The 13,230-nt window shown below is 37.8% G+C and overlaps 1 protein-coding gene across 25 annotated transcripts in view; it reads right to left on the reverse strand.

The window, feature by feature from the left end:
- Nucleotides 1-13,230, reverse strand: part of RALYL (RALY RNA binding protein like) — a 722,276-nt gene that overhangs the window by 115,365 nt on the left and 593,681 nt on the right. For 18 of the 25 annotated variants that reach the window (XM_055348372.2, XM_055348370.2, XM_055348380.2 and 15 more), the window contains one exon: nt 1,231-1,263. The exons of the other annotated variants lie outside the window; for them this stretch is intronic. In XM_055348372.2, coding sequence (XP_055204347.1) covers nt 1,231-1,263 — 33 coding nt within the window. The remainder of the gene's footprint in view (nt 1-1,230; nt 1,264-13,230) is intronic. 25 annotated transcript variants of the gene reach the window in all.

Consider the following 13,230-nt stretch of genomic DNA (forward strand, 5'->3'; position numbering starts at 1 on the left):
TTGATCTGGTCACTTAAAAATCTAACCCCATTCCATGTTTCTGGTCATTAAGCATCAGTATTGTGGCTGCCTATATATGACAGCTTATTTTTCCCTCATCAAATATAGCATGATTTCTCTAGGCAAGACATTGCATTTTTCACGACTTTTTTATACAATATCATCTATAATATTGAAAGTGCAAAAGTCCTTTCATAATGCACTTTAATATGTTAGTCAAAGGAGTATTTGATCAGATACAAACAACATTGCTTATTCTTAGTTTGAAATGCCTAAAAATAGAACATGTGCACTCATGTCAAAAACACATTATTGTTATTGTTTTATTACTATTACTTTTTGGGACAGAGTCTTGCTCTGTCACCCAGGCTGGAGTGGAGTGCAGTGGTGTGATCTTGGCTCACTGCAACTTCCGCCTCCCAGGTTCAGGCAATTCTCCTGCCTCAGCCTCCCAAGTAGCTGGGATTATAGGCATGTGCCACCATGCCCAGCTAATTTTTGTATTTTTAATAGAGACTGAGTTGCACCATGTTGGCCAGGCTGGTCTTGAACTCCTGACCTCAGGTGATCCGCCCACCTCCCAAAATGCTAGGATTACAGGCATGAACCACCGCGCCCGGCCAACAATATATTATTCTTAAAGATAGATATGTATTGTGACTAAGAAGGATACCGTCAGAGCAGGCAAGCATTCGTCTTATTTAAATTTGCCTCAGGGTTCCTCAGCTTTGGGTGCAAAGAAGCAGTCAATGTGAGTGAACTGGAGAAATTAAAGTGAAATGAGAGCTAAGGAGAAAAGATAGATATTGATTGTGAAGACAGACTTAGGGAAGTGGGTGAAGAAACAGTGAATAGAGTAGATTGAAAAGAAATAGAGAATGGCAATGGGTAGACAGGCTTGGAACGGTGAAGCTATGGCTCAGAGGAATTTTTAAAACCAATCTGAGTATATTTTTACATGAAGAGAATATGGATGATCACTGTGTACCTTGTTTAGCCTTTATGGAAGATACAGGATTTCATATACATTCATTAGCTGCATTTCTGAGGTCACAATACAACCTAGGGAGCATTTTAGTTAAGTCTTTATAAAACATAGATAGCAATGTTGCATGCAATGATATGTTATGATTTTGAATATGATGTTAAATGACTGAAAATACCATCTCAGAAGTTCTTGGCAATTTGAATTAAATAATTAATACTTAAAGTATTTAAATATATACTTACCCAACAGACAGGAAAGGTTCCTTTGATTCAAGTCTATGAAAAAATATGAAAATTTTCTTTTAATATAAAAATTTGCTGTATTTTCAAAAATTGCTTTTACATGAACCTGACAAAATTATTATACTTGTTTGGATGAAAATGCATAATGTATCACCAGTAAAAAGCTATAAATAATATATCAAGACCTAATCTGGATGAATTCAATTTGCAGCTGGATTAATGCAGAAGCTAAATAAAATGAGAGTCTTGGAATGAGGACATAACATTTAACTGATATATTAAGATGATCATAGTATTAGTCTAATTCTGATTGCACTCTCTGTATCTACTCATTTTCTTTATACATGGTAATTTGTTTGTAGAAGTTTCTATATATCTATTTGTGGTGGTTGTAATAGTGAAATAATTTATAATGTGCTTGTTACATGTTAGTTGAATAACTGATTTACTCAGAAGAGAGAAGCAGCATACCATATATAGTTATTTATTGGTCTTAACACCCCTTAGGGTGGGGTAGTGTCAGCTCACAAATTTGGGTCCTTCAGCCTCCTTTGTGTCTTCTAAAAACTTGGTATTTTCTGTACCTCAATATCTCAAAGGGAAAGTCTAATCCTGAAGGTTGTGGTTCATTTGAGAAAGCCACTTTAAAACATATTCTGTGTTTTATTTTTCTCATTATAAAATGGGCTAGGCTTACTTTCAGCTACTTTTCTAATTTCATAAATTAACTTTCCATTTTTTTTTTACAACATGTAAGAAGTAAATCAGGAAAGACTCCACTTCTAAATAGTTCCTAGATAATAATTAAGGAAACCTGTTGGTAAGTGTATTTTGGCCACGCCAGTTTCATTATAGGTTTCTTAAGATACAGTTAAGGGTTAAATGTAGGCGAACTGAAGATATTTTTAACTAAATCCTGGCGTTTAAGATTTTTAAGAAGCACAGTTGAAATGACTATCTTAGAATTAGGCTAAACATTTATTTTTATAAATGTGAGTCCAAACAACCAAGGCACTAATTACTTTTTTGTCTCTATTTCATTCTGTGTAGGCAAAAATGTGCTTACGAGAAATATACCTTGGTGCGTTCATAGGCAGAGCTGACATGCATCTCTGCCATATACCATGCTGCTTTGGGTGAATCATAATAGCAGAAAAGGGATTTTTAGGAAGCAAGTGCCTTAGCAATCCCTTTGGACAGCTCTAGGTAGGGTAGAAGCAGATAAAACCAATAGTTGGTGCTAAGAGTTTTGAGAGGTTTATTTATGTAATCTTTCCTTTTCTGAATTCCAATATTATTCACATCTCTAACTGTAGGTACATTAATTGCCTTATTGTGTTTGTTTTTCTCATACATTTGTGATCTACATAAGCAAACAGAACTAGGGAGGGAAAAGCTGAAGCAACGAAAAATGTTTGGATATATTTGCTTTATAAGACACGACCAGTGCCAAGTGATCAAAAGGAAATTGCCTTGAAGAAATGAGGGGGATTCTATATAATATGATGCAGGAGATTGTTCACGTATTTAGACCATCAACACGATAATGATACTACTTTATTTTCCACCTGATAATACTGGAAATAAAGATAATATGTGGGCATTAATGGGATCCCTTCTCTCTGTATTTGCCAATAATTTCAGCCTAACATTTATCAGACATTAGTGTATGTGTGTGATTTGCTTGTTTGAAGTGCTACTCTCCAGCCTCCTATGTTCCCCATTTTCTATACACTACATCGTCCCCCTTGCCTCTCACTGGTACGTGATTCTTAGTGGCACTGAATAATATAATGAGAATATTTTAAAAGGTTTTATATCTTTCTCCTCTCTCTTTTTTCAGCCTCCATGTCTCATTAGTTAGCAAGTCCCATCAATTTTTCCTTTGGGACTCTCATGTCCCCCTCTGCATTCCATTCCCAGCCTGGTTTTCATTAGTTACCCCAGCCTAGTTAGTCTCTCCGAAATTCTTTGTTCAAAGTCACTTCAACTTTACACACTGCTCTCACACTAAGCTTCCATCAATGCTGCCACTCACTTCCTTTGGGCAAGTACTGCATTGCACCACTTTAGGGTGGCATAAGCAACTTGAATAAAAGCAAAGCCCACCACTTTTGATTTTCCCTCTGCAATTATCAAAATACGGAGTTCAGAATGTGTTTGCAGTAGTATTTATTGATTGATTTCTCTCTCTCTCTCTTTTTTTTTTGAAGGTTTCAGACAAGCAACTGTTGGATTAGAGCATACAGGGACATATATTGTCCTACTGCCCCCTGTGGTTAGTATGATTTGTCTGACTAGCTAGTTATTAATAGTTGTCCCCTTCTCCTACCACTTCAAGCCCACTTCAACCAGCTCCTTCCAAATGCTCAAGAGAAGACTTCAGAAGAAAATTCAAAGTTTTCAAAATGATGTTGGATTGAAAGTTCTGATGATGTTCTATAAACCAAGAGTTTGCAAACTGTGGCCAAATCCTGCTCACCCTCTGATTGTGTATAGCCCCAAGCTAAGAATGGTTTTTACATTTTAAAGTAGCTGGAAAATATCAAGAGAAGAGTAATATTTTGTGACACATGAAAATTACATGAAATTCAAACTTCAGTGTCCGTAAATAAAGCTTACTGAAACAGAGCCATGTGACTTCATTTACATATTGTTTAAGGCTGCTTTGTGCTACGGCAATAAGTTGAGTAGTTGTGGCAGAGGAGACTGCATGTCCAAAATCCTAAAATATTTGCTATGTGGCCTTTATAGAAAAAGTATGCCAGTGTGTGAGATATTATTTTGTTGGAAGGAATTGGAAACAACCTCCTAAAATAGGCTTTCTTTACTTTTAATACATATCAAGTTATTTTCCTAGATTTAGAAATTCAGAATAATTTGAATTCCTTCTCTACATCACCATTTCAACCTCTGATCCTACTAACATATTCACCTGAAATGTTTTTATGTTACCACCTTTCTTGATTTCATTAATCATAAGATGGTACCCAAACTTTTAAGATCTTCACAAACATGCCCTCACCAGTTTTCCATGTCATTCTTTACTGCTTCTCTAACTAAACAATAAGCACTTCATTCCAGAAAAACTAAGTATTGTCCAGACACATCTGACTTGGCTTTGCTTTGGTACACTTAGCATTATATATCTATACCAGAATGCTGTTTTTTCCCATGCATGATCTATTTACCATTTACATTTATCTCAATCTAACTAACTCCTTCTTAAAGCTGATCTTGAAGCCTTCATTTTACAGGGACAAGCCCATCTCTGAGGTAATACTTATCATCACCATCACTATGACATATCCTCTGAACAATGTTATTCAATTAAAAAAAACTGAACTTAGAGTCTCATTAAGACTGGTAAGAATATTAAACCTGTACTCTGTTTAGACAAGAGACTTCCAACAGTTTTGTGTTAAGTCTTCTGATGGGTCTAGAGGGGAGAATGTTGCCGATGGTTCATGAACTGAGCTGAAAGAAAAGATTATTGGTCATTGGTTCCTCCAAGCCATAGATGATAAGTCCAAGGTACCAGGACTCCCAAGTATCTTTTGTGGTGAAATAGGGCAGGAAATCTTGGTGGGTGCCACCATCAGGCCACTCTACCTTTTGTCTCATCCTCAAAATGATGACACACTGCAGAGTGGAGAGACAACTGGCCCGTGTTGAATGATGCTCTGCTTTGAAACCAACTGCTTAGTTGTTGTTCACTATATTGAGGCAGCTTCCCTAGGCTTGGGATGATTCAGGGACTCTGGCTAACCTCATTTTTCTCAATTATATAGCAAACATCTTAGCCAACTCAAGGAGTTTGGGGAAGAATATGAGATTTTCTATTCAGAGCATCTAGCACTGTTCCTGGCAGAGTGGATCCTGATGGTCACGACCATACCAGAAACAGGTTGTTAATTCTAAAGTCTGAAACTGCTTGGAATGTATGAATAGATCATTTTAGTAGTGTTGGTCCTGAAAAATGAAAAAAAAGTAAAAGAAGTAAACTGCTAGGAGGAATATTCCTTTGTAGAAAATTATCTATCAATTTAATCTGTAGAAACGGATCATTACATTGTGATATGCCTAGAGAGAACTTTTCTAAGATTTTTTTACAAGGTAATTGTTTCATGAAGAAAAGAATGTTTTTTATCTTTCCTAAGATTTACTTTTCATGTGAAATAGGTAGTAAATTTAATAATACTTCATTCAGGACCCACTAGAATTAGGAGTAGAATAAGATAAACAAACGACAGCCTTCAGAAAAGTAAGACATAGTGGAGAAATAAAATAGAACACAGAATGAAGGTCAATATTTGGAGCTAAATGAATTATAATACTTTTTATTTAATAAAAACTAAATTGTATTTACTGAAGGCCAGGTATTATTCAACATTCTTTATAAACACTAATTTATTTAAACATCATGATACAATCTGAGGTAGTTCTCATTTTATAGATGAGGAAACTGAGACCAAAAGATATTAAGTACCTTGTCCAAAATCACACAGCTCATAAGTGGTTGAGCTAGGATTTGAATTCAGACATCCTGACTCTAAAGTTCATGTGTCATCTATTTTATTTGTTTTGCTTGGTTTACATGTGCCTCAAGGTACTGTCACATTGTCTCTCTTTATACTTCTATGCTCTATTGAGAAAGCTCACCTGGATTCAGATGTTGGAAATTCCAAAACTTACATCTCTGGCATCATTCTATTTATGGTAGGTGGCTATAGCTGCCCACAAAATATCTGTAATTGTACATGCCTCTAAGCTAACCTATCTCAAACTAAATTTACTGTCTTCCTCCCTTTATTTATTTATTTATTTTTTGAGACAGAGTCTTGCTCTGTTGCCCAGGCTGGAGTGCAGTGGCGTGATCTCGGCTCACTGCAAACTCCGCCTTCTGGGTTCACGCCATTCTCCTGCCTCAGGCTCCCGAGTAGCTGGGACTACAGGTGACCCCCACCACGCCTGGTTAATTTTTTGTATTTTTAGTAGCGACGGGGTTTCACCGTGTTAGCCAGGATGGTCTCGATCTCCTGACCTCGTGATCCGCCTGCCTCGGCCTCCCAAAGTGCTGGGATTACAGGCGTGAGCCAGCACGCCTGGCCCTTCCTCGCTTATTTTGCTCTTCCTTGTTTTTCCCTAACTTGGAAAACTCAGCCACTTAGGTGACCAAACTAAAAAGAAAGACTGGAGTCATTCTCATGAACTCATTTCCAACAACATTTCTAGTTCTGTTGTTTCTGTTGCCAAAAGTCCTCTTGATTCTGTACTTGCCTCTCAGTTCTTATTTTCACAGTTCAAGTGATCATCAACTTTTATATGATCCATTAATCTCTTCAATGACCTTCCTTCTTCAGTATTTCTTTGGTGTTGCCATATCTACTAACAGAATTAAATTTCTAAAATACACATATAGTCATGTAATTCTCCTCATTACAAATCTCTGCATGTTTCCAGGAAGTATTTTCTTATAAGACACAATGGGTTTGTTAGTGGTACTTCATAACTATTTTCATAGCACTCTGTAACACTTAACCGTGGTGAATTAAAAATTTCCAGTGTAATTGCCAAGCTCCCCCTAAGACTGCACACTCCTTGGAGGTACAAACAAACTGTATTTCAAGTACCCAGAATCATGCCTACTTCACTGGAGGCTCTCAGTAATGATTTTGTTAGATGAACCTTCCCTGCCTTGCTCCCCGACTTCTAGTCCCATGTTTTGCCTACAGAGTACAATCCAGTATAACTTTATTACTATATTTATAGTATTAATATAACTAAAAGTTCATTCACAATCTGGTTCCAGTGTACCTTCTCAGCCTTTGTCTTCTATGACTTCAGTCTACAGACTCCACGCTCCAGCCAAGCTGAGCAAATTGCTTACTGTCTGGGTGGCATCTTGCTTTTTCCCCTGTGCATTGGCATTTTGCTTTCCCACATCCTGCTTTTTCTCTTGTGCTTCGGCATATGCGTGTTTTTGCAGAAATAATTTCGAAAGCTTTTGAAAGACTAGAGCTTTATCATGAATCCAAAGCATGTTATAAAAATATCCACCTATTATATTTACAGAATTTTGTAGTTAAAACTTCCAGGCAGTGATACTACTTACCATTATCTGATCTGTTCTTTTTAGCTATGACAACCCAAGCCCTGACCTACATTTAAGATGGATGTGCCAAAGGGCTTAAGTGTACAGGTTCTAGAATCAGATTGCCTAATTCCAGTCATGACTCTACCACCTCTGGCTGTGTGGCCTTGGAGAAGTAAGTGACTTCTCTTTGTGCCTCAATTATTTCATTTGCAAAATGGAAATAATAGTAGACCTATCTCAAAGAGCTACTGTGAGAAATAAATATATAACTACACACATTAGATAACTAAATAACTTAAATAAATAGTGGATAAATGGTTAATAAATATTAACCATCATTGTTATTACTTTTTTTTTTTTAAATCTCTGAGTCCTCGAATCCTTGTTCCTGCATTCATGGCCAGTTAATAGAAATAGAGAGTTCAGGTTGGGGAATAGGTTGGGATATATTGGAGAAGATATGCAGTAGTCAGCAGATGGAAATGTGGGTTCAAAACTCAGGTGAGACATTTGGGCTGGAAATAGATTCAGGAGTCATGTCATCAATGCAGAATTAGTATATTAAATCATAAGAGAGAATAAGTTCGCCCAGAGATAGTGAAGAATAAGAAGAAAAGAGTGGAGTGAAGAATATTTATTTGGGATCACTAACAGGACCTTAGATGTGTAGAAGCAAAGTTCAGAAGGGGGCAGGAAATCTGTTCTGGCAGTTGCATTAACCTGTACCTGGCATGGCACCCAACACATAGCAGATGCTCCCCAAATGTTGACTGACTGAGAAAACCTGTGCCTAGATCTATGCCACTGGCTTTCAATCTGTTCTGTAGGATAAAAGTAAATAAAGAAGAGAATATTATCTCTGAAAGTGGCTCCTGTGTGCCTTACTCAAGCCAGCAAGGAGTAGGAATTGAGAAGTGTTAACATTCTCCACTAAAGTCGATTTACAGGCCAAAGCTAGTGTCCAAATCTAGTGATGTTTGAAATCTTGTTTGTCTACCCTTTAGGAATTAATCTCTTAATAGGGAATAGAGGACTTCTTTTTTTTTAACTGCATACTTTTTTTCTCCAAAGGAATTTTCCTATGCATTTCAAAGAGTTTTAAAGACCAATGTGGGTGCAAATATTTTGTGTAGAAAAAAACAGTGTGGCTGACTCCTATCTGTCCCCACCACACTTCCACAAACAACGAGGAAGTCTAACAATTATCACAAGAGTCAGAGCTTGCGATGTGCCAGGGACTCTGCCAAGCTCTCTCACACATGGAATTTTGACAACAGCATATAAGAAAACTAAAGTTCAGAAAAACCTAGTAATTTATTTAAAGCCACGCAGTGCTGTTATCTGAATGTCCTCTCTAAAACTCACGTTGAAGTTTACTTGCTATTGTGATGGTAGTAAAAAGTGAGACCTTCAAGAGATGATTAGGCCATGAGGACTTTACCCTCATGAATGGATTTATGTCATTATTGCGGATGTGGATTTGATCCGCTTTTTCTCTCTGTTTTGTGCATGCGTTTCTTCACCATATGATGCTTTCCACCAAATTATGATGCAACAAGAAATCCCTCACTAGACACTGCCTCTTGATTTTGAACTTCTCAGTCTCTAGAACTGTGCGCCAAATAACTTACATTTTTTATAAATCATCCAGTCAGTGTTACTCTGTGATAGTAGCAGGAAACGAACTAAGACACACAGCAAAGTGACGGAGTCTGAATTCAGTCACAGGTCTAACTCCAAAGTCTATACAGCCACTGTTCTGTACTCTTAAGAAAAGACAAAGAACACAATAAATGCTACACTGGCCATATATTTCGTCTATCTGGCCCCACACTGGGTATGATGGTGGCCCGGGCTATTTTAAGTTATTCCTTAGCTAACTGATTGCTTGTTATTTATGGAATAATTTAGCATGATATTTTATAAATAACTTAATATACTTCTTAAGAATTATAGAAATCTTGTTTTGATATTTAAAATTTAGTTTATATCTCATCCTTAACTATTTGTAATCTAAACACATCCATATGACATTTTAATCACTCCAAGGCATTCTGATTTAAAAAAGCTTTTTTACAAGGTAAATGGTTAAATGGGAGCAACAGATGATGACTGATCAAAGATAAGCACTTGTAAGTGATTCTTAGGCGTCTTCTTACAGAATATTTTGCATATTAAAACATAACATAATCCTATCAGTATTCTTAAAAATTCATTTATTGCCTAAAGATTTAATAAAGAAAGAGTCTTCTTTATGTAATAGGGAAAGGATATTCATGGATAACTGTAGGTGAATTCTGAGATCTACCAAAGATCAGAATCTGTCGGTGGTACTTATTCTCTTAGTTATTCTTGTCCCCTAACCTGAAAACTAAACAAAACAATCCCAGGCTTCTGTGCTGGCTGGCCTGGGCCAAGATGCCTAGGAGACACATTATTAGGGTCTTGTTGTGGAGAGCAAAAGATTTATTAGGAGGAAGCTTCCTTAGAGCATAGCATTGGAAGAAGCACTGGTTGGTCTGTACAGGCACTGACCTCCTCACCTCCATCTGTGCAAAGAGGTCTGAGCATGCCCTGTCAGTCAGCTTCTTTGGTCAAGATATTGTTGGATACCGACCTCAAGCATGTACTCACAGTGGACTCCCATGCCAGCCATATCCCTTCTCCAGCTGTGGCTACTTACAAGGGTGTAGTGTTATGATGAATACACAAAGATTATCCCAAATGCAGATATTTGTGGTGTCCTATCAACATTGAAAAATTGGTGGCAAAGTGGGGGTGATACTGTGATGGGATAGTCTGAGGTGGCTGAAAGTGCGAATAAACATTCCTTTAAAAGCTTGTGAGCTCTAAAGCTGAGAGGTCAAATCAGTTTTGATTTTCATGTCAACTGACTGATGGTGGCTGCTGGGAACATCATGTTGACATGAATTCTAAAGCCTACTTAGGCCTCAGGGTGTAAGGGCCTGTAATTAACCTATGTCTGCCACAGGAATAAGAAGAAAAAGGAAAAGCATTATGTCCAAATACGTATTTACCAACTTGTGCTAATGGAAGGTACAGAAATTTGCTCAAGGCTACAAAAGTAATGAAAAGGTATAAAATCCACAGTATAACTTAGATTTCCAGACATATAGTCCATAAACCAATGTGTACAAATAATAATGTATATTTAATGCCCCATGTATGACAGCCAATATTTAGAATTTGACACTCTATTTTAAGCATTTTCACATATTTAATCCTCATAACTTTCTTGTGAAGTTGACGTCATTATCATTTCTATTTTATAAATGACAAAAACAGAGATAAAAAGGAATCAGTAAACTTTCTCAGGCTCTTAGAGCTAGAAAGACATAGAGCAGGGTGATAACTCAGGCAGTCTGATTAAGACATTGAGTCTTAATATTTTAGAATATTTATACTATTTTCTAATACTTTATTTGTTGATCATTAGAAGAACATCATATTTACCTACAAGGTTGAGGAGACAGCCAGGCTCCTTCATTCCTATGGGATTTTCCTATATAGAATCAATTTCTCTGGAGTAAAATGCAGCTTTCCCCTCTATTTCCTGTGATATCTTTTTCAAAGGCTTTCATGCTCAACTGAAATCTCTGCAACTGAAATCTCTGCTTAGGGCTATCATCAAGCCCCTTGGTAAGTTTCATTTGCAGTTACCACCATCTGGGCTGCTAACTCCAGGGACAGGTTAATGGATGGCTGTGGTATCAACCAAGAATCTCTGTGGCAGTTCTGACACTCAGACTCATGACTTTTGCCACATTGGAAATTAAGGCTGCAGGGCTCATCTCCCTCAGATGGACTGTAATATTCTTTCATAATTCTACAGGGAGGAATGAACTGTAGCAAGAGGAATGGAGGTGAAGGATAAAGAACCTCCTGGCAAGAAAGATCATTAACCACTGGCAGATTCTCCTAGGATAACTGAAATGCTCCAACAGCTTTGGGGGCAGCAGTGAGGATGGTGCTGGTAGATATTTGGACAGGGTAAAGAGTGGGGTCTCATCCTTTCTCCGATATGATTACAGGATTAACTTTACTGCTCCTCACACTGGAAGGGAGTCCACACAATTCTGCAGATGTTTCTATTAAGAAAAATGATTTTCTGAAAAGAAATACTTTCAAACTTAATTATTTTCATGTAGCAAGATTTGCTCATCTCAGTTCCAGACTTGTAAAGGGAAGTAAATTTAAGAAAAACTAGCATGTGGCTGCTCAGCTGTCTCTTTCAATTCTCTTAGTTGCTTGCTAATGGCTGTTAAATCCTACAGAGAAACTGTGCCTTCTCTCAAGAGTGCAGCCTGGGGAAGGAGGTAATCAGTCAGAGTTATCCAGTTTCAGATCTTCATCCTCAGTCCTGCTCTTTGCAGAATGCTGATGCCATTTATCTTTTTCTCCACTTTAAGATGAAGATATAAGAGTCAATACTCTGTAGTCTTTTGATTGCCCATCCTAATAAGTTGTGCAGAGTGTAAATGGTGCTAAATGACATGATCTATGTATTTTCAAGCCCTGGCCTAGTAGGTTGGGAGGAGCAGCTGACTTGTGTGTCCTTCCATGTATCTCCCTGCTGCCCCCCATCCATTCCATACTCTTCACCTGTGCCCCACACTCTCATACCCATCAGGTCCCAGCTTCAACCTCACAATCTCTGATCCTTTCTCTTAATAAAACGTTTGAAACTCATTCAGACCAAGTCATAGCTAATGTCTGACATAGACTTGGTGAACTACAACTCATTTTTACGTGTGTTTTGCTTAGCTGTGTTTCTTCCCTCTTCCCAGTGACATACTGGTCTGGCTGGTTACTTTCTTGTCTGAGTTTTTGTTTTGGTAACCTCAGCCCCTCTCTAACCAAGCTTTCCCACCCTCCCCTGGACCCTTGTTCTCTGAAGGCATTAAATCTTGGCACTTAATTTTAGAATGTAATTATTTTAACTGCCACAGGTTGACAAAATTGTGTGATACCAGTCACCTACCTGGATTATCGAATATTATCTACTCCTGGATTGTGTTGGAAGCTCCAAGTGACTGGCAAGGCTGCATTTTGGCTTCACGTTAGAATCCCTCCCACTCTGTAGAGCTGTATCTATCTTATACTGATGTAGGTTTATAATTCTACATCCCCTCCTGGAATGCTGTCTGAGATAATTGTGCAGGATCAAGCCATAACACCAAACCCGATGGATTCAAAGTCTTGTTTGTTTTTGTCAATGTCTCGAATGGTCTCCACAATGCTAAGTTCAATGATGAATTATTAGTTAACACGAACTTTGAAGAGCAGTTGACCCAATTGATTAATTCTTATTGAAACATCTTCTTCCCTGAGTTTCATACCACCCAGCCTAACTACCTCACTAGTTGCTTCCTCCCAGTCACCTTTGCTGGTTCTTGACTTCAAATTTGAGAGTGTTGTAGAGCTCAGTCCTTGGAATTCTTCTGTCTTCTATCTTTTCTTATCCCCTTTCTGTTCTCACCCACTCCTGTGGCTTTGAATACCATCTATATACTGATGACTCACAAATAGGCACATTCAGTCCAGATCTCTCCCCTGAACTCCAGATTAGATATTCAATTGCCTATATGATATCTTTACTCACCACCCACCTTGGCCTACTCTAACTTCTGTCAGTCTTCCCCATCACACTTAACTGCAACTTCATATGTCCAGTTGCTTGGTCCAAAAACCTTGGAGACATCTCTGGTAGACAGTTTGGCTATCATCAGTTTCTTCCCCTCACCCATCAAGAGGTGGAATCTATTTCCTTGTGACTTGCTCTTATACAAAGAATGTGATGTGGCAGATGGGACATTCTGGAACTTGCCATCCAGGTTTGAAGAGTACAAACAGCTTCTTCCTCTCTCTTGAAGTCAGTCGCC

The sequence above is a fragment of the Gorilla gorilla genome, chromosome 7 (genome assembly GCF_029281585.2).
Source record: "Gorilla gorilla gorilla isolate KB3781 chromosome 7, NHGRI_mGorGor1-v2.1_pri, whole genome shotgun sequence".
Lineage (NCBI taxonomy): Eukaryota > Metazoa > Chordata > Mammalia > Primates > Hominidae > Gorilla > Gorilla gorilla.